We start from the raw sequence: 27,428 nt of genomic DNA on the forward strand, positions 1-27,428 counted from the left end.
CGTAAGAAATCATACACGTACGGCCCCTGGGTGGCTCAGTCGGTTAAGTGTCTGTCTTTGGCTCAGGTCATGGTTCCGGGGTCCTGGGATCGAGGCCCGCATTGGGTTCCCTGCTTAGCAGGGAGTCTGCTTCTCCCTCTTGCCCCCACCCCTACTTGGGCGCACTCCCTCTCTCTCAAAAATAAATAAATAAAAATCTTAAAAAAAATTCTTACATGTGTATGTATATTATGTACATATGATAGATGTAAGGGCTCCATACACAAAGGGCTCTGCTGAGCCCCTGTTTGTTCCAGCCACTCTCCTGAGTGAAGATTTCACATATCTTCACACCCATCTTACAAGGAAGACATCATCTCCCCAACTTGCAGGTGAGGAAACTGAGGCATGGAAAGGTTAAGTGCCTCGCCTGCTTGAAATGCTGCTGCTGAGTGCCCGAGTGCTTCTACACGGTGTTGGTAGTATGTATTTATCGGGTGCCTATAAGTGCCTGGTGCTCCAACCCATGACATGCTCAGGAGGAAGGAGGCCCCGCCTGAGTCTTTGTCCCTGTCCGCAGACTCACCCTGCAGAGTTTTGTTCTCCTTCTTCACGGACTCCAGGTGCTCCAGGGACTCCTCATAGGCAGTCTTGATCTTGAAGCTCTCTGTCATGTACATGCGGCACTCCTTCTGCGAACTGTCCACCTCCACCTGCAGCTCCTCGCACTTCTGCTGCCACTCGGCCAGCATCTTGTCGAAGACCCGTTGCTTCTTGTCCAAGGCAGCGGCTGCGGCATTGGCCTAGGGAGAGGTGGGGCTGGTCTCCAAGGGTCTGAATTTCCAGCCCCTTCTCCTCCTCAGTGCTCCTCCCCAGCTTCCCTGCCCGTCCCCAGTTAACTGCGGTGACCACAGACTTCTTGAGGTCTGGGAGATAATTCCACATGTACGGCACAAGCACAGGGCAGGGAGTCTGGAAGGAGCCACACCCCTCACATCTACTATAAGACGTGTGACCTTGGGCAGTCCATCTTATCGTCCTGGGCTCGGGTTTTCTTAGGTGTAAAATGAGGGACCTGGGCCACAGCAGCCTTCCCAGATTTAAAACATTCGCCCAACTCTCCATAGCTTATTTCTCTATAATTTACTAATATGTGTTATGTGTCATTGTCCAACTCAGACATGGATTTGGTGTTCTTTTTCTTGTGAATCAAAGCTGATATTTCTCAGATCTTACTTTTCATAGGCCTTTCACCTTTTTTCATAACTGTCTGGCAAGTATGTATTTGCTGTGTTGCAATATTGGAATTTGTAAATTTCTGCTTAATTTCTTAATTGCGGGGGTGAGGGAGCAAAACGTTATCAGGTTTTGGGACTATTCTCCCGTGGATATGATCCTCTGCCTATATGCCCTATCTAGACCAGGACCAGGCTGCTCTGTGCCAGTGGAAATCGTATTTAATCTGGCCCAGAGACTTGCAGATCAGTCTGAACCAGGGATGCAAACAAGAATACTTAGCCACACAAAGTGTGTGGGATGTGGTTTGCATGAGGAAAAGGGGAACAGAGACAAGACTGGCTGCATGACTTCCTGGGACTAAGTTTTGTCCTCATCACAGACCTAATTGAATAGTGGCCTGTTGAGTGTTAAGATGGGGTGGGGGCCTGTGTCCAGGGGGCCTGAATACAGACCCTGTGCTCCTTCCTGTTGGACCCCCATTTCTTCTTGCTAAGCCCAGGCATGTGATAGTTTTATCCAACACTGTTGGGTCCCTTGGATCCAGTGATTATTTGACTCCCTGACCTTCTCCAAGTCGATGGTGAGGTCCTCGACTTCTGCCTGGAGTCGTTGTTTATTTTTCTCGAGGGAGGCAGCCCGGGCCTGGGCAGCTTCGGCTGCCTCTTCTGCTTCCTGGAGCCTGGCGGCAAGTTTCCTCCTGCGGGCGAGGGCAAGAGAGGCCGTCAGGGAAACACAGGAGCCCATGGGCTGGGGGGCTAGGTTTGCGGTGCTGAGCTCTGGTGCCACAGCGGAGAAGATGCAAATGAAATGGAGAGTGTTTAGAGGAAAGCAGTCACTGTCTGTCTGTCTGTACATCCGTCCATCCATTCAGCAACTATTTATTTTTCTGCTCTGGGTCAGGTATCATTCTAGGTATTAGAGAAATAGACCAAGACCTCTGCCCTCATGGAACTTCTGCTCTAGATGGGGGATAGACACAGAGACATAAGCACCGTGGAGAAAGTAAGGTGGGGAAGGGGACACATGAGCAGAGGAAGAGGGCAAGGACCTTGCAGGGGTCTGGGGAAGAAGGTCCAGGCAGAGAGAGGTGAGGGGTTGAGATTCAGCCTGAGCTTTGGAGTGGGACCAGGAGGCTCCTGGATATTCTCAGCAGAAAATAGGAAAGAGCTAGAGAGCAGGAAGTGGGGAGCTGTAGGATGTAGATTTAGGATCAATGTATAAAGAGCTTTTGATAAGAGATTGATGTCAGCTGGAGCCCACTGTGCTTATTGCTATCTATTTGCCTCAAATTCTAGTGGGCAGGAGGCACCAGCATGCAGGCCGGCGCCCCTCCCTGCCTGCTGCAGGATGGCTCACACACAGGGCTTCCCATAGGCAACCAAGTCAGCCTGTTCCTATACAAGAAGGTGGCTCAGACCCACATTCATGTGTCCACTCTTATTTCCTCAGGCCTATCAAGCAGAGTGTCCACTTCCCTAGTTTGCAAATGAGAAAGAAAGGTCACAAGATTTGAGGGCATTTCACACAGAGTGGGAGAACTGGTGGAGTGAGGGCCCTTTTTGCTGAGTGTGGTTCGTGTCCTCCCAGCATCACCCAGAGGCCCTGCCCCAGACCCACCAGACTTGTGGAAGCTTCCCAAGCACTTAGGGGCAGAGAAGCCCTGCCTAGAGGTGGAGACCCTGCTCCTGACCTCCCTGCAGGGAGCCTGAGCATTTTAGGGCAGAGGCCGTAGAGAGCCTTGAAGAGGAAACCCAAAGGCTGGGTATTCTACTGAGGGCACAGAGTGGCCTTTGCTATCCAGACGCGCATCCCCCTTATTAAGAGGAGCCTGTGAACTGCCTTCTCCTGGCTGTGGTCCTGGCCTCTGCAGTGGCTGATGTGGTCAGACCCCCAGCACCACCCCCACCCCAGCCTTCCGTGCTCTGCAGTGTAGGGTGACCCTCACTTGGTCTCCTCCAGCTCTTCGGTCCTCTGGATGGCATCGGTCTCATACTTGGTCCTCCAGGTGGTCACCTCAGTGTTGAGCTTGGACACGAGGCGCTGCAGCTCTGATTTGCCTCCCTGCTCCTCCTCCAGCTGCTCCTTCACCAGGTCTAGGTCATGCTTGGTGTTGGCGAGACTCACCATGGCCGCGCTTCGAGACTGTGGGAACCAGCCGAGCCTGTCAGAGGCCCTGATGGTCCCTATGGCCCCCAGGGCCATCCCTTAGATTCACACAATGTTGGACCAACATTGCAGCAGGTTCTATAACCCAAACCATTAGTGCTTATTTTCCTTGTTTTGTTCCAATTACTGGCCACAAGGATATGGAATTTTGTCAGATTTCATTTAGTTGCATACATGGCACACCACAGTCTTGTAGTTAACTTTTTAACTCATTGTTGAATCATATTTTTCATATTCCTTCTACAACTTTATAACTTGTAACTCTCTTCAGAGGGACAGCTCCATCACCCCAACCCATCCCCAAACCAACCTTGGATTCCTCATCCAGTTGCCTCTTGTAATCGTCCACCTGCGACGTCAGGGATGTCTTTATCCGCAGAATCTGGTTGAGCCGGCTCTGGGATTCCTCATATTCCCGGCTGAGCTCCCCATTTTCAGCTGGGTGAGAAGGGAATGGGAGAAATATTGGATGAAATTGTCCAAGCATTGCCAACTTCCAGCGTCCTGCATGGGGTATGGGGCTTCTGATCATGAAGTCCCAGCCCCTGGCACGAGATACAGCAAAGCCGTTCAAAGGAAAGAGTGGGGCAGAGAGTGTTTACTTTGAGAAATTAATTGTCACGGTCTCCGAACCTACACTCTTGTTGTCTATGAACTGATTGTTGGGGCTGGAGGCCAGGAAGGTGTGCATGAGCCAGAGAGGACGAGCAAGGGTTTCTTTAGATTTGTGGAAAGTTACCTCCTCTCACTGAGCTTCCCTTTTCTTATCTGTCAAATGGGGATATTGATTTTCGGAAGTATTCAGAATGTGGGAAATAAGGCCAAAGGATGCCAGCCGGTTCTCTGATGTCATACTGGAACATTGTCTGACTGGCCTGTCTAGGGAGTGTTTCTTTCTCTCAGGGAATAGCGTGGCCGTTCGTCTTGCTGTTACCGCAGATCAGAGTCTGGCCTCTGCAAAGTTAGATGTTAAGTGAATTGTGATAAGTTGCAAATCATTTTTGCCCTAGAGATGCATAGGAGCTCTTCTGGTTTAAGAAAAAAAAAAAGAAAAAAGAGCAAGAAAGAAAAAGAAAAGAAAAAAAAAAAAAACCAAACCCAGAGGTTGCGGGATTATTGTGTTGTAAGACGTTAACTGGCTTTGGGTCTACCTTAGCAAAGTTATCTACAGGCATCCCTTCCCCAACCAACCGTGTAAATCTCTGCCCCTCAAATGCCCTTTGAAGGCAGGCTTGCCGTTTCCCGGCTCCTTCATTAGTGACACATGCTCACTGTCTGTTAGTATGCGGGTCATGTTTTAAAATGTTTAAAAATTGAGTTGTGTCTGCTGCCCCTCCTGCTGATCTCCCAGGGTGGTTGACAGAACTGGGAGGGAAATGCTTTGAATAGTGTTCCCCGTTTGCTGCTGTAAAGATGATACTTGAAACATTCAGTGGGTATAATCAAATCTCCTGTCACATCACAGGGGATGGGAATTTTCCAAGGCTGAGAAAGCCCTGGGAAGAGGACCCAGCTACTCCTTCAGTTTCCTTGAGGGATCCTCATTCTGTTCCATGCACGGGGCCTCAGGAAGCTGTAGGCTGCGGCCAGCTTACCTTGCAGGCGGGTCCTGATGGCGTTGATTTCTGCCTGGTTTCGCTCCAGCTCAGCCACCTTGGTATTGGCTTCAGCTAAGCTGTCTTCCAGCTTTCGGATGTGGGCCTCGGCATTCATCTGCTCGGGATGAATGAGCCCAGTGGGGAAACGGGGAACAGGCCCTCCCTGGTTCCCACCTGGGTTCCCCTAGTGCAGCCTCCCATACAGCCTGCCTAGTCCTTCTAGAATGTCCCTGTCTCAGAATGATCTCCCCACCACCCCGCCCCAGCTCACCATGTCTACCAACATAAACCTTGACCTTTGGGTTGGCACACAGACCCTCACTCTCTGGCTCATCTCCATTTTATGGTTACTCCGGACCCCTGCAGACCTCACCCAGTAAGAAAATGCAATGGGTCAGTTTAAGAAAAAAAATACTAGCATAGTGCAGGGATCTGCAGATAAAGTAGGATCTGTGAAGATACCTCATGAGTGCCTGAAGTGTGGAGTAGTACTTGGCTGCAACTGGGGACCCCAAGGCATCCTCCCTGCTCACCTTTGAAGCCCCCCTTTCCCTCATGTTACAAGAATGCTTCTCACATGGCCGATGCTTGGTAAATGCATGTTGAATGCCTTACTTGCTTTTCCTTCTTGCCACATATCCCTTTTTCATTTCAGGGATGTATACATTTATCCTACTAGTCTCCCAGCTCCTTGAGGATGTAGTTGTCCTAATGTAATGGTCATCTTAATAGCTCATATTTATTGAGCTTTTCTTATATGCCAGGGATGGTTGTAGCCCTCCCAACAGCACTATGGAGTAGGGATTCTTAATGTCTCCATTTTAATCATGAGGAAACCGAGGCACAGTTAGGTTATGAACCTGGCAAAATATTTGCAAAGTGGCTGGGCAGTGGGGCACTCCCCGTGGCTCTGTGGGGGTCCACCCTCACCTTGGACTTCTGCACAGTCTCCATGCTGGCATTGAGGTCATCGATCTCAGCCTTCATGACCTGCTTGTCCTTCTCCAGTTTGGACTTGACCCTCTGCAGGTTCTCCACGTGCTCGGTCAGCTCGGCCATCGAGTCCGTGTGCTTCTTGCGCAGCGTGGACGCCGCTGCCTCACTCTGCAGGGCCGTCTCCTCCAGCTCCCGCCTCAGCTTTAGCAGCTCTGCCTCCCGCTTGCGGTTCTGCTCAATCTGGAAGAGAGGAGAAGCAGAGTTTAGCAGAATGGATCGGCACTGGCCTCCTGAGGCTGGACATGGACCACCTGCCCAGCGGTCCCCCGCTATTTCTGCACCCCACTGATAGGAGGTCTTAATGGAAATATCCATCCTGAGCCTTTGGGTGGGTTGCCCACCACATTCATTTAGATAGCGTTGCGCCTTGAGTTGTGCCTCCTAAAAAGATACGCTCAATTCTTAACCCCAAATACCTGTGATGGTGACCTTATTTGGAAACAGGGTCTTTGCAGATATAAACAAGTTAAAATGCCATAACTGGATTAAGGAGGGCTCCCTAAGTCCTTCTAAGAGGAGGACCACGGAGGCAGGGATGGACTGATGCAGCTACAAGCTACAATCAAGGAACACCAGAGTCTGCCAGCGACCCACCAGCTGCCACAAAGGAGGCCTTGGACACACTCCCCCAGCGCCTCCAGAAGGAGCCCACCAAGCAGCCCCTTCTGCATGGCTCCCCATGTCACACAGCCCCATGACCCCACTTCCTCCCATCCTCCTGGTGCTCAGAATCTTGTTGTTCCCTTAACTTTCCCTGCATTGCTAGACATCATCCCTTCTTAATGCCTTTCCTCCTGGGACCCCGACCGCAGCAGGGCACCAGCTCAGCAGGTCCCTCCACAGCAAGCAGACTGTGGCCAGATGGTGAGGGGATGGGACGTGGAGTCCAGGGAGCCTTCTAGTGATAAGGGACACCGTCCATATTCCTGCTCTCAGCTCTGACCTAGGGTCCACATTTGTAAGAGACCTAACAACACGAAATTAGAAGGAGAGTTTCAAGTGTCTTCTGCTAGTCTCCACGTTGCCTTTATGCGAATTGGAAGAAGATGCATCCCAGACCAGAGGCTCAGCTTGGATTCCAGCCCTGGGAGTGTGGGGTCACCCCCTGTATTAACCATGTCTTCATGTTCTATATTCTGATGCTTTGAGATCTGGGAGTTTGCTGACTCTGGAAGGACAGCCCCTCCCAGGGTTAGCTAATTCCTAGAGATGGCAAACAACCACATTTCCAAAGCAAAGCAACCAATCTAGATCCCACTCTCTTCTCCAATCCCTCCTCTATGGGGTTCTCACCCTCTCAGCCATTGTCTGCCTGCCCTCAGTACCCCCATGGCCAGGTACCAGACAACTGGGGACAGCCCCTGTGCCCTAGAGGCTGCTGAAATTATCCAAACTAGCTCATCCTAAGCCTGCTTACTCTGCCTCCCTGGCTCTTCCTTCAGAAACGACAGTAGAGGCTCTTGGGTACAATTTCCCTCTGCCCTTGCCTCCTGCTGACCTTAGTGCTTCCCTGTGTGGTCCTGCATGGCATGCCCCCTCTCCTTGGGGACTGTCACAGACTCTCTTTAGTGGCAGTCCTCTCCTGATCTCCTGGCCTCACTGCAGCTCACATTTTCTATAAATACGGATTGTACAATGCCCACCCTCTGCCTTCAGTCCAGTGCTGCTTCTGTCAATGCCACTGGGCTAAGGAGCCCCAAGATAAAGGGGACCAAGCCAGCCCCTCTCTTGCCTCTTTATTATTGTTTTCTCCTCAAGTTAGCCCCCGAAATTCAGCAAGAACTGTTTTTTTCCTCACTGGCCATCATCCAGCAATTTTTTTTTCTCCCTGCAGGCAGACAGGAATTGGGGTTCCTGGGTCCCCTGAAGATGGTACCTGAGCAGACGTGGCTCCCCCAGCCTCTTCCAGTCTATCACTGAGGTCTTCAAGGTCCCGGGCCAGGTCACTGCGTTGTTTCTCCACCTGGGGAGGATCAAATGACCATGATGGGAGCCTGGTGCCGGAGCCCCCGCTTCTCTGGTAACGACTACAGTGACCACGTGGTGTCTTGTGAGGCTGGGGACCTGCACTTGGGGAGTTCTGCCCTCTGCCTGCCACCCCGCACAGCCAGTGAAGGATGTCTGTGTCCTTCCCCTGCACTGGGTGGGGGTCTTCCCGCCCACCCTACCCTCGGCCTGGTTTGGCTGAATCTGGAGATTAGGTGTGTGAGGATTCATCTCCCCCCAGCTTTCTGGCCTCAGATTCCCACCAGAAAGCCTCCTTCCATCCTTTGCTTTTCTTTTTACACCTTTGTCACTATGCAGAGAGGTGCTATTTCTTCTCTTTGCTTGGAAATTCTTCTGGGTGTCAGCCTGTTGGATTCAGTCCCCAAGTCGCCAGGCTAATGTTGCCTGCCTACCTGTCCCGGGCAGAACGAGCCTCCTCTCCTTAGACTCACACCAGAAATAGTATCTGTGCATCTTACGTCATAATTAATATTGCACGTGTAGCACCGGGCCTGGTGCACAGCTCGAGAATCAGTAAGGCCTTTTCAATTGGAAACCTGTCCTCTTGCTTTCCTGAGTGGAGTGTCTGCTTATGGTTGGATTGTGGCTGGCACTGGGTCCTTAGATTCAAAAAAGTGCAGAAGTATTTTATTTACCTTGGCTCTCATTGCCCGCTCAGCTTCTAGTTCCTCCTCCAGCTCCTCAATTCGGGCCTAGCACACAAATAAGCCAAGGGGGGGTTATCTCTTCTGGGTGAAGTTACAAACTTGCCCACTTGGCCTTTTATTTTTTTTTTATTTTTAAGATTTTATTTATTGACTCGACAGAGAGAGATCACAAGTAGACAGAGAGGCAGGCAGAGAGAGAGAGAGGGAAGCAGGCTCCCCGCCGAGCAGAGAGCCCGATGCGGGACTCGATCCCAGGACCCTGAGATCATGACCTGAGCCGAAGGCAGTGGCTTAACCCACTGAGCCACCCAGGCGCCCCCACTTGGCCTTTTAATATGGAAATGATGGCAAGTTGCCCAGGGGGACATGGTCAGAAGCAGAGGGGAACAGGGCCCAGAGAGTATGTGCAATGGCCTTGAGGCAGGAGGGACGCTGGGGAGTGGTGGGGGAAGGTTGGGTGACAAGGTCAGGGAGGGAATGGGGCAGGTTGTGGAGGGCCTTTGACTCGAAGTCTGAGTGAGGCGAACAAGGATCAGTCTCAAGGACTCTGGGCCAGTCTCGCTCCTCAGGAGACCCAGGCCACCAAGCAGCTGGGGGGAGCAAAGCTGCCTGGAAGTGCATTTGGGAAGGAGAGCTCCGTCCTCTCGGTCCCGGTCCCAGACACACCTGGTGTTCCTTCAGTTTCCGCTGGAGGGTGGAATTCAGGGACTGCTCGTCCTCATATTTGGAGTTGACAGAATTGATTTCCATATCCCTCCTGCAAGAGAAGGTTTGATTTCCTGAGCGAAGAGCTCTGAGGGGAGATCGGCTGGCTGGTGAGCGAACAGAACCTGGGCTGCAGAGAGGAGGCTTGAACCTGCTGAGACCCACTCATGCCCCAGCGCCTTGCCTTCTTGGGTGACTGCCCAGGAGGTCTCACCCTGCAGAGCCCCCAGAATCTGCTGCACACGCTTTCTACCTGCTTATTCATTCACTCATGTGCTGCTTAATTTGGTACAAGTTTATCGAGTATCTACTGTGTGCCAGACGTTGTTTGAGCTTCCAGGGACACATCAGTGAGCAAACCAGACAGAAATCACTGCTCTGGCACAGCTTACATGCTAGGGGCTCTGGCTTTGCCTTTTTAGGGAAAATTTTCCTCTAAAAACTTTCCACCAAAGGACATCTCCTTCTGACATGTGGGTTCTGTGTGCCAAGGAGCCACATGTGAGAACTAAGACACCAGAGGCCAAGTGGATGAGCAGGATGGTCAAGGTCACGTGCATCTCCTGACGTGCTACAGAGGAAATGCCGAGAGGCAGAGCTAGCTGCCCACCCTCCTAGCAGTCCGTGGTGCTTTGAACCTGTCTTAGCAAAATGCACCTCAGAGATGCAATGTCCAAATTCCACTCCCTGAGAGCTCTCCTTGTCCGTCTCCTCGTCTCCATCCCTCAGCCTCTTACTAAGTTCAGGTTTACACCTGGACTGTTGCAGTAGCCTTACCACTGCTTTCCTGGTTCCAGTGTTTCTCTGCTCCATCCAGCTCTCCCATGTTGTTGGCAGTGATACTGAGAAAATACCCCCTCAACTCTTGTGATCTTTGAAAGCTCGGCTTTATGGATTTCTACGAAGACCCCCTACCTTTTGGGATAGACGCCTTGCTTAGTACTAGGCTCCTTTCCAGTGGCCAACAAGCCCTGTGTGAGGCCTGGAGCTCCCTGGGAGTGGGCAGCACCTACTCCCCCCTTCCTATATCCTCTATCCTGGGCACAGTGCCTGGCACACAGCGGAAGCTGGGATCATACATTAAAGCACGTGCAGCCCTCAGCACAGTGCCTGGCTCCTGACCCTACCCAGGAAGTGCTAGATCCTGCTACTGTTGTTACGGGCGAATGAGTGCCTGATGGGCATACTTTTTCACCACCTCCTCGAGGTCTAGCTTGGACCGTTCCATCTCATTGAGATTGTCAATGGTCATCTTCAGGTCACTCTCAGCTTTGCGACGAGCCTTTTCCACCTCCGCTCGGATTTTCTTTTCTTGCTCCCAGTTATCCTCCAGCTGCAGAAACAAGAAAAGGAAGAGAAAGTAGGGGTGGGGTGGTGAGTCTGCGACTGGAATGCGATGAGGAACCAGATTGGACCTGGTTCCTTCGCTGTAGCCTCAGAGAGGCCCTCATTTCCCCCAGGCCTGGGTCAGTCCAGTTCCCCAAATGCATCTGAGGACCCTGTGCCCCAGCATGGACCCGGCCCTTGAGCTCTAGCATTGGCCCCAGCAACAGGGCATTACCTCATGGATCTGGGTGCTGAGCTTGCTGTTGGTCTTGTTCAGATGGTTCACCTTGTCCTCCTCGGCTTGCAGGTCGTCGAGGGTTTTCTGAAGGGAAAGATACACACGCATGTCCCACGAGCCAGGCAGAAGCAGCTGAACAGACCTGGTTCTCTGTCATCACTTCTGAGCTCAGTGGACAGCTACTGAGCACCTGCCCTTGGCACCAGATGAGGTGGGGAGCAGACCCCAGTACCTGTCAGCTGCAGGGGGACCCTCACTGGTCAGTGGGGCTCTGGTTCTCCATGGAGTAGGTCAGAAATCTGCGGGGTGTTTTTTGTTGTCACCACGACTGGGGACCCCACGGGCACTTATTGGGTGTTTCTAGGATTGCTGGAAACAATCCAGCGCCATGAAGAACCCTGCAGTCTGCACACTTGATACCCCATCCAGGCATTCACATAAGTGAAACAACAGTTAGGCTCTTCTGGGACCTAGCACCCAGCACCACTTTCCATAGAACTCAGCTATTTTTTTTTTCATTTATTATAGAGTACATTTTTGAAGAATGATCTACCGTGAAAACAGACAGAAGATTTGTTATTGTCAAAATCTCCCTGAGAATTCTTCACCATTATGTAAACACTCATCACAGACAGCATCCATACTGCACTATCTGTGTCCCCCACACGCCCTCAGTGCCCACCTGCAGCCACCTAGGCAGGCTCAGGTGGACGCCCGCCTGCTCACGACACCTTCTTGGAGATCTGCCCGAGCTCTGACACGCTGACAGCCCCATCGTTTATTACAAATTACACTCCTTTCATTTCCCCTTTTAAAAAAGAAGGAGCACACTACTGATTTTTTTTGAAGTTATGTATGGCTTACAATAATTTTTATTTTAGGGGTGGTAAGAGAGGCTTCCAGAATACAGCCTGTGCTCATTATTTGCGGATTATCTACTTGCCAGTTTACCTACTAGCTCAAATTTATTTCTAATCCCAAATCAATACTCGTGGTGCTTTCAAGGTCCTTTGCAGGCATGCACAGAGCCCGAAAAATTTGAGTCTCCTGGGGCGCACACTCCCAGCCGCAGAGGAGATGGGGCCCTGCCTTCTTGTTCCCACTCCTACTGCAAACAGGGGTCTTTTTCAGAGTCTATGCAGTGCCATGGTTTTACAGTTTGGTGGTTTTGTCTTGGTGATTTTGCTCTCTCAAATGGCCCCATGCACAGCCTGCCACGCTGTCTAGTTAGTGTTCCCAAGCACAAGAAGGCTGTGATGTGCCCCGCAGAGGAAATCTATATGTCAGGTAAGTTCTGTTCAGGCATGAGATATAGAAGTGTACATAAAACAAAGCAATGTATTGATTATAGTCAATATGTATTGTGTACTGAATGAGCAGAGGCTTGCGGGAACCTAACCCTATAGTTCCCCTTAAAACTGAGGTTCAGTGTTTGCTAATTCAGTGTTTATGGTGACTTTATAGAACATGACTCTCTCGAATAATGAGAATTGACCATATTTGATATGGAAGGGGACTCTGAGTTTGAAATAGTTGAGAGTCACAGTCTCAGGGGTGGTGTTTCTGGAGGCAGCAGGGAGAGGCACTCGGGAGACGTGTTGTGTGTTCATGGTGTCAGCAAACATGGCAGTGGGGGTCCACTGGCTGGCTCTGGGCCTCGACTTGCTCTTTGTACCTCTGTCTCCAGAGCTAGGAAGCTCTGTGTCACAGTCAGCACTGGCAGCTGGTCTGAGCTGACTCTGCGTTTAGGAGCCTGAGCTCATAACACTGGAGTGGGTCTCCTCATGACAAGAGCTCATGCCCTTTGTCACCGAGATGTATCAGGGTTCACTGGGGCATCACTCCCAGGGCACTTCTATGGACCACCCCCTTCATCCTGATGAGTCTGGGGACCATACCTTCCAGCTCACCTGGGACTCTTGACCCGTCTTAGTTTGGGTGATTAAATTATATGGTCACCCTACTTACAGCAAACCTGGGAGGACAGCAATAACATATGAAATGCCCACCTCAGGGATGAGGAAACTGAGATTTTGGGAGACTCTGTGCCTTCCCTATGGGCCCCAGCTGAGGAGCAGCAAAGTTGGGGTTTGAATCTGGGTCTCCAGTCTCCAAGCTCCACCTGCTCTGCCAAGGGCAAGTCTGCGGTGCCCACCTGGTGCAGTTCCTCCAGAGCCCTCTTCTCCTTCTGGAGCTTGGCGATGGAGTCTTCCCGGAGCGAGAGGTCCCCGGTCAGGGTGCGGACCTTGTGATCCAGGGCCTGGAAGTGGGGGCAGGAGAGAGAGACAGGCCCTTAAGGCTGGGAACACCCTTGGGGGAGGCACTTGCTCTGAGAGAGGGGCTCTACAGCTTGGCTACAGTCCCGGGTCACCTGGAAGCCTGAGAGATGCTGACGCCCAGGGCACACTCTAACCGACTGCATCAGAATCTTAGGGTGAGGGGGGCAGTGAGAGCCACCAGTTCGGGCCTTTGCTATCCCAGCCTGGTCCTCAGATGTCAGCAGTGTCTTCAAGAGTAGACCCTCGGGCCCCACCAGACTTGCCGATCCGATGTGCTAGCACTAGCCACGTGTGGCTGCAGCGCCGGCAGAATGCACCTCGCTCAACAGTGGAGCCACATTTTAAATTACATTGAGTTAAGTTACGAGCCTGCTGTGGTTGGTGGCGAGGGTCCTGGGCAGTGCTACAGTGGGGACTCTAGATGTGAGCCCTGCAGGCTCCTTGGTTCTGGCAAGGAGTGTGGTCAGGCCCCAGGGCCTTCTCACCTGCTTCTCCTTCTCCGTCTTGGCCAGCGTGGTCTCAAGGCCCTCCAGGTCCCGCTTGAGGTCGCTCATCTCCCCCTCCAGCTTGCGCTTGGTAGCACTCAGGGAGGCCGCTGTGCCTTCCTCCTCCTCCAGCCGCTCCCGCATATCGGAGATCTGGCTCTCCAGCTCCATTTTGGTCTTCATCATCTGGGTCAGGCGCTCCTCGGCATCCATCAGGTTCTCTTGTTCCTGATAGAAGAAAGAGCACCTGTCAAAGGGGTCCCAAACAGGTCCAGGCAAGAGCTCTGAGCCTCGTGTGATGTGTGCAACGAAACGGTCTAGCGGTGCCATCCCCAGACCACCAGTGGCATCACGTGTCAGTTGAGTAGGATGCCAAGTCTTAGGCTTCCCCTGCTGGCTTCAAATCTGCATTTTCACGAGATTCCTGGTAAGGTGACAGCAGAGGTGGTCCAGGGGAAGGGGAGGACCCTCAGGCTGCACCACAACGGTAGGCTCTGCTGTCCCACTGGTGAGCCCGGGTGTGCCCGTGGCTCCATCTGTCAGTGGGGCCTGGGCCATACGCCCAACTAGCTCCCAGCACTGAGTAGCACTTCTGCGTTTACAAGCCATTTCCCATCCACAGTTCCTCTTCCTAACAACCCTGAGGGGCGAGCCAGGCAGATGTTACCATAAGCTACAGTTTGGGGATGAGGGAACCGATATCAGAGGAAAATGGGGTTGTTGTCAAAGGTCAAGCGGACAGGAAGGGGCAGAAGAGGGACAACATGGGTATCCACCGGCATTTCCCCAAGGTGGGGTTAGTGGTGTAGGATGATAACTGGCCACAGAGTCGAACCAAACCAGCTGTGTGACTTAAGATTCATGGCATAACATTACTGAAATTCAGTTTTTGTCTGTACGATAAGGGAAACCATTGTGAGGCATGAAGGGGTGGAGCCCGTGAAGGTGCTTCTGGGAATTGGTGATTTTTTTTTAAAGAATTTATTTATTTATTTGACAGACAGAGATCACAAGAAGACAGAGAGGCAGGCAGCGAGAGAGAGGGGGAAGCAGGCTCCCTGCTGAGCAGAGAGCCCGATGCGGGGCTCCATCCCAGGCAGAGGCTTAACCCACTGAGCCACCCAGGTGCCCCTGGTGGTTCTTTTATTGCCAGGACCTCACTTGTACATGGCTTCTCAGAAGGCTCTCCCTCTCTGGGTCTGACTCTCAGCGACCCTGGTGATCCTAGTAGTTGCCAGGGCTCCCAGCTACCCCTCCCACTCCCCCCCCCCTCCCCTCCCCTCCAGGGTCCCACGTACGGCCTGTAGCTGGATGGTGAGGTCGTTCTTTTCCTGGCTGAGCGTGGCCATCTTCTCCTCCAGCTCCTTTACCCTGTTTATTAGCTCCTGTGTCTTGGACATGGCGTTCCTCAGCTCCTCCTCCTTGGCCTTCATCTCCTCCTCTTGCCGAGCCACATTCAGGAGCGGCTTGACCTGGGTGGAGAGCAACACCATACTGTGTCACGGGGATGGGCTTGGCGGGGGCTCGGTGGTGGGCTGTGGGCTCTGCTTCAGACAGGACGTCACACCTCCATGGGGGTGGAAAACAGCTCTTGGCAGTTGTGAAGAGGAACCTCTCCATAGACGCCCTAAAACATCCCTAGCCTCTCCAGAGAGGGCCCGTCCTGGCTGGGGACCAATCCTCAGGGTGCTCTTTGATCCTAAGGGACACCAAGTTAGATGTTCTTTGGCATCTAGCCACGCCCAGTGCTTCTATAAGTTGTGTGCTCAGGAACCCTGGCTGAATTCAAGCTCTGGTTTCACCCACCTTTCTCCCTCACTGATTCCTCCCTTTGTCTCTCTCCCTATCACATGTATATTCTCAGTGTCTCTCTGTATTTCTCACTTACTTTTCTTTTATCTGCTCCCTGCCGTGGTCTTCCAGGCCTCGCACGTCCCAGCCTCATTCACCCTGCTCCAGCTCAGCTGGTACATCCTGCCTCTGCCCTCTTGCTCCCCGCTCTGTAGGGCTGCGCCTGTCTTGTCCCTTGGCCGGGAGCCCCTGCTCCTCTTCTGCACCCGTCACCCCCAACCAGACCTCTCTACGCATTTTGCCCTTCTTACCCTGCACCAGGGCCTGGGTCCATCAGTTCCCTCCACCCGTACTCCTCGCCCTGCTAGACCTTGAGTCCCTCGAAAATCTCCCTCATGCCCTCCGTGTCCCTACAGCTCTGAGCAGAGCTGGCAGGACAGGCCCTCAGGGTATGTCCTGACCAATGGGTGTGTTTCTCTGGAGATCAAACGCCCCATGGAGATGGATTTGGGAGAAGGCATCACCTCTCTTGGAAGATGACAGGGAAGCCACCTTACCAGCCTGGGCTGTGGGGACCTGGGATGTCACGGTGGTGGGTCCACATGAACCCACAACTATGTAACTCTTTTTATTCAATGAAAACCTCCCACAACATGGTTTTTTTCCCCCCACCAACTCATCCTATCTGGCATAAATAAACTTAGAGCTTAATTAAAAACTAAGAGAAAAGGATTTTTATTTTATTTTCCTTTTTTAACTCATTGGAATAGGATCTTGCTCTGCTGCGTTTAATTAGTGGTTTTACTTTCTAGTAAAGAATGGGAGGTTTTCAGGCTTCACCTCCTCATCTGGGACCATGTGTCCTGCCTGAAAGCATCTTAATGGCCCTTGGCCTGGGGCTTCCCCAAAAGCAACACAAATACAGAGGGGGAAGGTGAGACAGATTTGGCATCGCATAGAAACCCTTTGATAGTCCTTGTTACATAGTTACTTTAAAAATAACTTTTAAAAATAAGAAACTGAGTAATTTCTTTAAATAATAATTTTTAAGAACAGAAAATGACTCGTCAAATCCACCATTCTGTGGATGTGTAATGCTTGCTAAGGATGAGATTAAAGCAGATAAGGATTAAAAATTTCCTTTTAAAATAAAAATTTCAAAATAAAAAACTGAGTGGACGTCTGGAAAGAGGTGGGGAACAGGTGGGGAAAGGAGTGGTGACGCCTGGACTCTGAGAAACGCTCGTCTGGACTCCTCTGCGATCTCAGGCCCCTGAGCAGGCTGGCCCATGTGTGGGCGCCTTTGGGGATGCAGACCTACTATCCCTCCTTCAAACCTGTGGCCAGCACTGTGTTTGAAAGCGCTTTCCCACAAGGAGGGGAGAGAAGCTTCTGTGCATGCCACGGGGGCCGCAGGGCCAGAGAGAGGACTCGCACCTCCGCCTGGCTGCCCCTTGAGACAACACCATCCCAGCTCCCGAATGCGACAGCCCTGCACCCTGCCTCCTCTGGGGCCCAGCAGGTTGTAGCTCATGAACGGGGGCCCAGAGGCGGGGACAGCATCACCCACTGTGATTCCGCCTGCATCAGGAGGACGGCTCATGGCCTCCTGCGTTGGTCAAGGGCAGGCTGGCTGCTTGGGGGTCCCGCAGCCCCACCACCTGGCTCACTCACTGCCCTCTCTGCCATCTCGGAAGAACCGGAGGACTGGGAGGTCAGCCCCCATGATTTCCTGAGGTCACTCCAGCTCCAAAGCTGAGGCCTTCACTAAAGGAGCTGAAGATGCTTCGACATGCCCAGGGAGAGATGCTGATAACTAAGCCCACTTTCTGTAGTGTGTGTTGGGCCAGGGTTGGGAGGGGGCACGGGAGGCTCTCAGGGAGGAGATGAGGCCTGAAGACACACTGTGGTTGTTCCTTAGGGAGGAATTTGCCCCTGTCTGGAAGGAGGCTAGATTCCGCCTTCGTCTCATTTTTGGACTGTGCCTGCAGCATCCTGTGGCCTGGCCCCCCGAGAGGTACCTCCACCCGGAACCAAGGTCCCCCGTCCCCCGCAGCAGCAGGCTGGCCTGGCCCCCCCAGCCCTACCTTATTGTAGAGCTTCCACCAGCCCCAGAAACGCAGCTCCAGGAATTTGCGTGTGTTCCGCTGGATGACTTTCAGGCCGATTCTGCAAAAAGGAAGCCGGGGTCTCATGGATTAGGGTGCAGGTGTTGGGGCCTGGCCTCCCGAGTTCTTCTCAGCACAAGGCTTGGACAGACCACTCATTCCTTCTTACACTGCCCTTCCTTCTGATCCCTCAGCGGAAATCGCCCATTACCCTCTGCATCCTATCCATCTGCAGTCTCTGGAGCCCGCCTCTTTGTCCCTGGCACCTTCACCGGACTGTCATTTACTGAGGCCTCCTGTGTGCCGGGGCCCTGGGCTGGGTTGGGCTGTTGTCCCACCCTCTGCTCCTGACTGGGATCCCTGTCTTCAGCCGGGGTCGCAGAGCGCCTAGTGGATATCAGGAACCCATTATTGTTGTTATTTGTTCATTACTGTTATTGTTACTAATACTACGGCCACAAAGACCCAGAGTCAACCAGAGGCCATCCAGAGGAGCCCGAGCTATTTTCTGATGATGGCTTTAGAGACACCGCTGGGAAACAGGATTCCAGGGGCAAGGACTTGGAGTGAGGGCTTCTGGGTCCAGTCTTGACTCTTTCTGCATGAACCGGGTCCTGGCCCTTCATCTTTCTGGCCTCAGTTACCACGGGGTGCTGGCCTGACCACATCACATCCCTATCATAGTATCATCGCAGGGATCAATAACGGGAAGTGACCTATAGGATTTATACTTGGTGGCCCCTGTTAGGGGTTGAATTGTGTCCCCTTCCAAAAGATACGCTGAAGTCCTAACCCCCAGTACCTTGTTTGGAAACAGGGTCATTACTTAGGTTGAGAGAAGGTCATAGTTGAGAAAGGTGGGCTCCTAACCCAAAAGGCCTGGTGTCCATATAAAACGAAGGAAGCCAGTGTAGAGACACAGACACAGAGGCAGAAATCAGAATGATGTGGCCATGAGCCAAGAAACACCTGGGGCCACCAGGACTGGAAGAAGCAAGGAAGGGTCCTTCTCTAGAGCTTTGGAGGGAGTGTGGCCAGCAACACCTCGATTTCAGACCGGCTGGTCTCTGCAGCTCTGAGAAAATACATTTCCACTGATTTAAGGCAGCCAGACTGTGGTGCTTTGTCATGGCAACCCTAGAAAACTAATAGAGGCCCCCAATAAGTTTCTTTGGGCCAGCGAAGACACTAGCACCCTCCCCTCATCTCACTGCCCAATGTTGCTAACGTAGCTGAGAGCTGTGTGTGTGGCGGGGTCCCTGGTCATCCTGTGTGAGTGAGCATGGCCTCTGCGGCCCACCCCTGTTGGTGCTGATGAGTGCTACCTTCGTTCCAGCATCTTCTTGAACTCAATCCTCATAAGGAAACCCCGGAGGCGACACTGTAACATCGTCATGATCTTGGCCAGCCGCTCGTCCCGCATGTCCTCAAGCTTAGCCAGGATGCCGGCTCGGAAGAATACCTAGGGGAAAGACACACCCATCTGAAAAGAGGCCAGCTGTCACCAGAGGCAGCCACTTGCAGGGAGTTTTCCATCCAGGCACGAGGGGTCCAGAAAGGTCCTTAAAAGTTAAGAGGGCCGGGCTAGGGCTGGTGTTTGAGGCCCCTTGGGAACAGCTGGCCCCAGCCTAGACACCACCAACAGCAGGACCACGGCTGGCCCCAGCGTCAGTTTCTCCTTGCCCTTGGCTCCTCCTATGGGCCTTGCACTTAACTGGCTGGGTCACCCTGAATGTGTCTCCTCACATCTCAGGGCCTCAGTTCCTCATCTGTGAAATTAGGATGTTGATCCCTCCCTGAGGGTTGCTGTAAGGATTGGAGATATTGGGTGGAAAAGTCTTGTATAAACTGCAAAGCTGTAAGTAAAACATGATCTATCTTCATAATCCTGGCTGATATGGTGACTGCCCAGCACCCGGGGTGGCAAGGGGCCTTCCTTCTTTATCGCCATGCAAAACAGCCTTTGGACAGTCACAGTTCCCCAGTGACCTGGGAGTGGGAAGAAGAGCTAGTGAGGGCAGGGGTGGGGTTGACTCCGTAGGAAGGATAGAGAGTTTTACAAATGCTGCACAGTTTCAGGCACCCAGCTCTGACATGTGAGTGGGGCACGGCCCCAGGAAAACAGGGCCAGCTTTGCAATTTGTCAGAAAGAGCAGGAAACACCCAGCCTCCAGGAAATGCAAAGTAAAGTCTCAAGATACCAGTCACTTCTCCCTCCACCTGTAACTTTTAAGACCAGAAAAGGCAAGGGTTGGCAAGGTTGTGGATCAAGGGGAAGGTGAGTTGGTACAACAGTTTTGGAAAATGGTTTGGCATTCCCTTGTCAAGTTAGATGTTTGCACACCCCGAAACAGGCAGCTGTCCTCCTCAGCGTTAACATATCTATCTCCGTCCTGGCTGCATGTTGTATCTGCCTGGAGGGCTTGGAAAGATGCTGAAACCTGGAAATAGGTGATTTCAAACAATTTCTGGGGCGAGGCTCTGGCATTGGTATCTTTACCCCTCCCCAAAAGATTCTAATGTACAGCCAAGGCTGAGAATTTCATTCTACAGAAACCCCTACATAGGACCACACAGAAAGATATTCAAAGTAGCATTGCTAATTACTGCTGGGGGGAGAAAACTATTTCCAAAGACAGAAGAAAGGGTAATTGTGGTGTGATTGTCTGAGGCAGCAAGATATGTGAATGATTGCCATGTTTTAACCAACAAGAATGAGTCCTGGAAATACAATGAAGTGTTAGAAGCATGTTACAGGAGAGTGTATCAAGTATGACACTTCCACGAAGCTCAGAAGCAGGCAGAAACCGAGGCCAGATGCATATGCGAGAAAACTATTTTTTAAAAGGCAGGAGGGTGGTTAACATTCAGGACAAAGTTTACTCCTGGGGTTGGGGAGGAAGGAGAGGAAATTGATGCAAAGATTAAGTTCTGGATTTTTAAGTGGGCTTATGGGTGGTTGTTTTATTATTAGTGTGTTTCATAAGGTAACATCTTTTTATAAGCCTCAAGTAGGACGTAATAGAAACTTCTAGAAGGATAGAAGGTGCCAGGAAACCTGTACCTGGCCTCAGGCTGCCTTGAATGTGCTATGTCACTTTAGCCAAGCTACTCTTCTTGGGGAGGGCTCGATCTCCCCTGTTGTTCAGTGGGAGTGCAGGACCCTGAGTCCTCCCAGCCCCGAGAGTCTGTGATTCCACACATTGGGGCAGGGAGCCAAGCCCCCAGCTGAATCTTTTATGTGGATGCTATGGTACCAACTGGAAAAGAAAGTTTCCTTTCCCTGCCTTCTTCCCACACAAAAACTCAAAGAGCTAGCCATCATGGGGTTGAGACCCTGGGCTTGATTTAATGAAATGTTTTTTTGATATTTCCCAATGGCTGCTCATTGAGGTGTGTCCTTTTAGGAGTAGCGAGGTGAGCTTGTGGCTGGGGGTGGAGCCCCCATGCACCAATGATGGGGATAAGGGATACAGCTGACCTTCAGAATCATCCTGTTCTCTGTTCTGCCTCTGCCACAAGAGCCTGCCCGGCCCTTGGGGAGCAAAGCTGTCCCCAGAATCCCCAGACCTTTATCTGGACCCGCGGTTCCCAGTGCAACACTTGCATGACCTCAAATGCAGTCCGTTTGCCCAGCCAGTAGCTGTGTCAGATGCTAGCAATGGCAGCCCTATCTCCCCTTCCCACGAGCAGCATCTTGGGGGTCCAAGGCCTGCTCCTTCCTGCCTGGTTCTGCAGAGCTGGGCACATCAGCTCCATGCCCCTGTCCCCATTTCCTCAAGTTTCCCATCCTTCAAAGGTGGGGGTTGGGGAAGCAGCCGGTATTCAGTGATTATGACAAAACCCAAAGTGTTCCTCAAAGTCAGTTTAGTTGTGCATAGCATGTCTTAATTATGAAGGAGGCCAAAGCTAATAGTTCTGGCAGATTCTAGAGCAGTGTGATGATTCTGTGAGCACTTACTACCAGAAGCAAGCTCCAGGGAGCTGGCTACTCTGTTCTGTTCGCTGGTGTATCCCTAGAGCCTTGAACCATGCTTGGCACAGTAGGTGTTCTGCCAACATTTGCTAAGTGGCCAGAGGTGTGGGATGTACACATAGCCTGGAGCATCCCCGTACTTCCTCAGGCCTGTGGGCTACACAGGGGCAGACTTTGAGCCTAATGCTCCTGCATGCAAAGCTGGGACCCCTCCTGGATCACCCTGGCTGTCAGGCTGGGGTGCATTCTGCTCGGGCCGCTGTAGAGGGACACCTCGCACCATTAGCCTGTCTGGTCCTGCCAATCCCAACAGGACTCTGCAGGGCCAGGAAGTGGGACAGACACAGGGCAGCCTAGGTCTGGTGAGTCAGGATCAGGCAGCCTCTCTGAGTCAGCCCCGACTCACCTGCCAGCTCAGGGTTGGAGCTTTCGGTGTGGTGGGCTGGGATTACGGTGCTTTACTCTTAAACCTCACCCCCCAACACAAACACACACAGTTTCATGCCCTAGTCAAACCCAGGACCTCGATTCTTACTGGGGTTCATATAGGCCTAGGAAATAATCTACCATTTAGTGAGTACCTGTCTGAGTTGGGTTCTCATCCCCCGAATTCCATGAGATCAGCTGTATCAACTCTCCTTTTCCAGAGGAGGAAACTGAGGCTCTCATCAGCTGGGGGGGGGGGGCGGGCGGGCTTGCCCAAGGCAGGCAGTTGGAATTCACGCCCTGAAGCTCACCTTCTGAGGACAAGGCTGGGTGGCTTAGGGAGGGAGTGTCACCGGAAGAGGTTACCTTGGTATGCCCGATCTTGTACTCATTCACATCCAGGTCGATGGATCCGAGCAGCAGCTCTGAGGCCTTCTTGTTGTCTACGAATCCCTGAGGAATCACATTGGGGTTCAGCACTTGGTACCTGGTGGGAGAGAGACAATGACAATTGTCGTCGTGCCCAAGCTGGCAGCTCAGGAAGCATATCCACACAGTTGACCTTTGTGATGGTCTTGGAGTCACGGGTTAGACCTGTTTTACAGATGGCCACAGCAGGCAGTGGGTGGGACTGACAGGAGACCTTGGGGAGCAAACACTGGTGTTGGTCAGGAGTCCATGAGGCGGCAGATGCTCCTAGAAATGAAGACACCCAAATCTTTCCTTCCTGATCTTTCCTTCCAGGCATAGAAGTGCTGCCTTTCCTGACCTGCCAGCAGCCCTCTTTGTGATTTCCATGAGTCCTTCCCTGTTTAGAGCCTTCAGAGGTCTTGGACAAGATGACCTCTAGTGACATGTCCTGTTCTGTCCATCTGTGGTCATATGTTCCAGCAGATAGGGAGGGGGTAGAAGGAAAACAATGCCTTAGGGGGAGGTCTTAGTTTGGGTTCCCCCAAAAGCAGACCTTGAGACAAGGATCCAAGTACAAATGGTTTATTTGTGGGGGGTGAGTGGGGTGGAGGGTGGCAGGGTCAGGAAGGGGGTCAGGGAAGTTAATAAGAGGCATGTTTTCAGACTAGTTATCACAATGGGCAGCTGGGACTTAATCCTGCTGGGGGACACTGGGAACAGTGGTATGTACCTCTACCCAAACCCACATTCATTCATTCAGTGACGTCTCATTGCTGGCTTGAAATTGGCCATGAGAGAGTTTATCCCATGGAAATCCAAAGACACTACAAACCAGGGCTTTTAATTTTTTATTATTTTTAAAAATTTAATCTGGAGAGCCTACTGTTAGACACTTATCTGGAAGCCAATACAGAACATGCCTCATCGTTAGGCCACCAAGAAGGGTGAGGGAGTTGAAGTATTTATTTGCCAATTGTCCTCAGTCACTGGTTGAGGGCTGCTCCTGGGGAGACATTACCTCCTGAGACTTTCAGCCTGCCCAGTAGCAAAGCAGGTTCCAGAGCCAGGGGAGGCCCTCAGGCAAAGAAATGCACACGCTAGCAGTTGAAATTCAAGTCAAAGCATAAAGTAATGACGGTGAGTTGGTATCTGCTGTGAGGTGTAGCGTCTGGGACAACAGGATTGTATTTCTCCATTAGTCAGTCCCTGTCAACCGAGAACTGTAGACTCATGGTATCAGGGAGACACCACTCACCTCTGTTTGAACTCAGGGTACTGCATCCTGTTTGGGAAGCCCTTCCTGCAAATACGGATGCCTTCCAGGACTCCGTTACAAGCCAGCTGATGCATGATCAGGTGGGCGTCCACCACGCCTGCCAAAGGGGAGGGCACAGGACGCCGTAAGTACTCTCAGGTGGGACCGGCTACTTCTTGCCACCACAGAAAGCTAACTGAGCATCTGTGTCTTCAACCCCAGTCTTCTCCCATCACTGCCCAGGGAGCCCCACAATTCAGCCAACACCCAAAGACCTCCCCAATGTGACTTCCAGCTGGTGCCCACCCAGCCAAAACATGATTTTTGCTCTACAAAGCAGCTAGAACATGAATTTTGGATGATCCGTTTGTTTAAAGATTTTATTTATTTGAGAGAGAGCTAGTGCGTAAGCGAGGGGAGGAGCAGAGGGGGAGAAAGAGGGACAAGTAGTCTCTACGCTGAGTACTGAGCCCTATGGGGGCTCGATCCCAGGACCCTGAGATCATGACCTGAACCAAAACCAAGAGTCAGATGCTCCACCGACTGAGCCACCCAGGTGCCCCCAGATGATCCATTCTGGGGGGATCCTTTGGTGCCCCGCTTTGCCCCAGTCATCCCTGCCAATTAAAAGTAGACTTAATTCATACCTAGCTCACAGTTTGCACCCAACAAATGTTAGTTATTTTTATTAACTGTTATTGTTTCGGTGGGCAAAATTGTCCAAGTTTGAAAAAATTGGTGGGAGGAGAGGGAGGCAAAAAAAGAGAGTACTTCATATTTTAAAAGTAATTAAACTTCTATGAAGGGGGTTACTTCATTTGAGCAAACACTAATTTCACAGAGCCCCACGATGTACCTGATTGCTTGAACTCGTTGGGGACAATGCAGCGGACAAAATGGGGAGCGGTGCTGTGGAGGGTGGTCATCAGCTTATTCAGCTGCTCCTGGGGACGGAGGAACAAGAAGAAGAAGGACTGAGTAGAGCTCAGTGTTGGTTTTGCAGGACACACACGCTCAGCAGAGCTGTTTATTTAAAGTTCAATTAATTAAATTCAGATTGAGCTCTTCTGCCACACCAGCCTCTTCTCCAGGACTCTCTTGCCACATATGGCTAGTGGCTGTCATCATGGACAGCATCTTGGGTGGTGGCTGTCCTCTCAGAGGGACTTGCCCAAAGCGACATGGTTTTCTTGATATAGTGTTTCATGACAGAGCCCTTCTCACTCAATGCTGGCTCATCAGAGTCTCAGTACTAGAAGGAATTGTACGTAGTACCTGTGAGGATAAACCCCTGCCCATTGTGACCTCCTCACTAGATGGTCCCTCCTCCTCTGCTTGGATACCTCTAATGATGTAGCCCGCTCTGCCTTTGGGCAGCCAGATCCTTGGGAAATACTAAACTCTTCCTTTATGCTGTTCATCTACACTTTAGAACATGTCCCTAGTCATGCCCCCAATCTGTGGAAGTTGTGATCAGCCCAGAAGGTCTGCCAGCCAACTTTAGGGCTCAAGATCTTGGGCACTGATATGTCCATTGTTACCACTCTCTGGATTTCAATTCTGAAATGACATGGTTGGACTGTACCATCTCTAAGGGTCTTTTCTGCCCTGAGGTCCTGTGGTTCTGTGACACCTTCAGAAAGAAGCAGACTCCTTGAATGAAAGAGGCAGCCGTAGACATAGAAATGAAATCATCCCGTCCTGGGCTGTGAGGTGGAAGGTGGACCACCACATCATTAGAAGGGAGGGTTTGATGGAGGGTAGGGTTCACTGGATGTACAGTGGCTTATAGGGCAGCCCCTACTCACCCTGTAGAAGTTGGAGACTGTCATGAAGGAAGACCCTCTCTTCTGCTTCTTGCTTCCAGCTGAGGAAGAAAGACAAGCATGTTTCATGTCAGAACACAGCGTAGGACATTAAGTGTTCTGTGTCAAGGAAATGTATTCTCTGGTTTAAAAAGCTTTTCTTGTGGGGGTGCCTGGGTGGCTCAGTTGGTTAAGTGTCTGACTCTTGGTTTCAGCTCAGGTCATGATCTCATGGTCCTGGGATTGAGCTCTGCCTTGGGCTCTGTGCTCAGCAGGGAGTCACTCTCTCCCTCTGCCCCTCCCCACACACTTGCTCTCTCTCTCTCTCTTTCTCTCAAAAAAAGAAAGAAAAGAAAAAAAAAGAAAAAGCTTTTCTTGGGACTAGGTAAGGTGGGGCCTCCACACCAGGAAAGAGAGATCTACCAAGGAATGGGTGAACAGGATGACTACGGCCTAATTGTCAAAAGGGACATTATGCTCTCTGGAGGGTCTGTTTTCCCTTTGTGGTTTAAGGCTACACAAGGGGATAAACTGTTTCCGTTGCCTGGGAAGGAAGAGGAGCCCATAGACCATCTGGAGGAATTGCATGTTGATGATGAAAACATCTCTGAATTCGAGGAAATTTGCAATTCTTGCCCCTCTGAGTGGCAGCCATATTGGGGAGCTCCCCTCTGGGGTGTTTCCCTGTGGGCCACATGACCTCCATGGGGTAGAAGGCAGGGCTGGGCTTGGCCTTTGCCTCAGAGAGAGGAGAACAGGGAGCAGAAAATAGGACACATCATTTGGGCCTCAACTCTTCCAAAGCAGTGTCACTCCACTTAGAGGTGATACGGGCCCAGTGATCAAATCAGTTGATGGAATTTCCCAGAATGTATCTGTATCTCTCCATTGCACCATCGTCCATGGCCTACCTCAAGCAACTTGTCATTCATTTATCCATTTAGCAAGAGTTGAATAAGAGAGTTTTGTTTCCTTATTTCCATTTTGGTCACTAAAGGGCATCAGCATGTGGAGACTAGACACAATTAGCACTCAGCTGTACCTGGAGCCTCCTCTTCTTTGAAGAGAAGGGCCAGGAGTCCCAGGGATGATTTCTGGAACAAGCCCACCACTGTTTCATTCAGGGGGTCTTTGTTCTTCTCCAGCCATCCTGTGATGTTGTAACCAACCTGGAGGGGGGCAAGTGCCAGTGGTTACTTTCGGGTCTAGCCTCTGCCTTCCAGCTCCTACAGGCAGAACCTCTACCAACAGCTTAGCCTGCTCTGGGCTCCCAGGACCAACCTTCAACCCCATCTCCAGGGGCTTCCATTCTTGACATTTTCTGGAGTCCTGGGATGTCCCTGAACCACAGTATAAGGTGGAGGCCCCATTATCTGCTTTCTTGGGCATTCACATTTTGCCTGTTGAGGCCACCCTGTCTCCGAGCTTTTCTGACAAACCAGGACTCTAGCTACTTTCTGTCAGGCTGTGACCTTCTCTTGCATGTCTTGCTCTGCTGGCTACTCTGAGACTGCCTGACCTCTGAATCTTTTGCTACCCAGGTGGATTGATCTTCTTCCAGGCTCAGCCCTTGCTGTGAGTGACTGGCCTTGACCTGAGCTACATGAAGAGCTCCAGGCAAGGGTATCTGGTTTCTCCTTGCGCAAGGGCACACATCCCTTGGACATTGCCTAGTGGAAGGGGGATTCCATCCATCCAGAATTGGGGGCTCCCTGTGCTCAGGTAGTTGGACATCCATTAATTTCTGCTTCCCATTTGGCCCTAGCTGGAGACAAAGAGGAAGCACTTTTCAGATTTTTCCACTGAGCATAGGGAACTGAAGGAAGCAGATAAGAAGCCAAAACCTTTGGGGTTTCCCTCTCCTATATAGCATATAGACGTTCATCACCTCTGGGCTTACTTTAGAGCCTTCTTAGTGGTGTAGAGGCCCCATTAGACTTGGAATATTCCATTGCTACAAATACAGAGCTCTTGTCATTTCACTGTGGTAG

At 51.6% G+C, this 27,428-nt stretch overlaps 1 protein-coding gene across 1 annotated transcript in view; it reads right to left on the bottom strand.

The window, feature by feature from the left end:
* Positions 1-27,428, bottom strand: part of LOC125090248 (myosin-16) — a 60,417-nt gene that overhangs the window by 16,551 nt on the left and 16,438 nt on the right. The window contains exons 14-34 of the mRNA XM_047712799.1: positions 26,480-26,606; positions 25,441-25,499; positions 24,489-24,576; positions 23,633-23,750; positions 22,333-22,453; positions 18,890-19,026; positions 17,544-17,625; positions 14,964-15,137; positions 13,666-13,893; positions 13,057-13,161; positions 10,899-10,985; positions 10,525-10,670; positions 9,299-9,389; positions 8,621-8,677; positions 7,855-7,941; positions 5,913-6,158; positions 4,980-5,097; positions 3,695-3,822; positions 3,164-3,360; positions 1,783-1,915; positions 566-782 (exon numbers count right to left, since the gene is read on the bottom strand). Of these exons, the coding sequence (XP_047568755.1) occupies positions 566-782; positions 1,783-1,915; positions 3,164-3,360; positions 3,695-3,822; positions 4,980-5,097; positions 5,913-6,158; positions 7,855-7,941; positions 8,621-8,677; positions 9,299-9,389; positions 10,525-10,670; positions 10,899-10,985; positions 13,057-13,161; positions 13,666-13,893; positions 14,964-15,137; positions 17,544-17,625; positions 18,890-19,026; positions 22,333-22,453; positions 23,633-23,750; positions 24,489-24,576; positions 25,441-25,499; positions 26,480-26,606 (2,746 nt within the window). The remainder of the gene's footprint in view (positions 1-565; positions 783-1,782; positions 1,916-3,163; positions 3,361-3,694; positions 3,823-4,979; positions 5,098-5,912; positions 6,159-7,854; positions 7,942-8,620; positions 8,678-9,298; positions 9,390-10,524; positions 10,671-10,898; positions 10,986-13,056; positions 13,162-13,665; positions 13,894-14,963; positions 15,138-17,543; positions 17,626-18,889; positions 19,027-22,332; positions 22,454-23,632; positions 23,751-24,488; positions 24,577-25,440; positions 25,500-26,479; positions 26,607-27,428) is intronic.

The sequence above is a fragment of the Lutra lutra genome, chromosome 18, assembly GCF_902655055.1.
Source record: "Lutra lutra chromosome 18, mLutLut1.2, whole genome shotgun sequence".
NCBI lineage: Eukaryota > Metazoa > Chordata > Mammalia > Carnivora > Mustelidae > Lutra > Lutra lutra.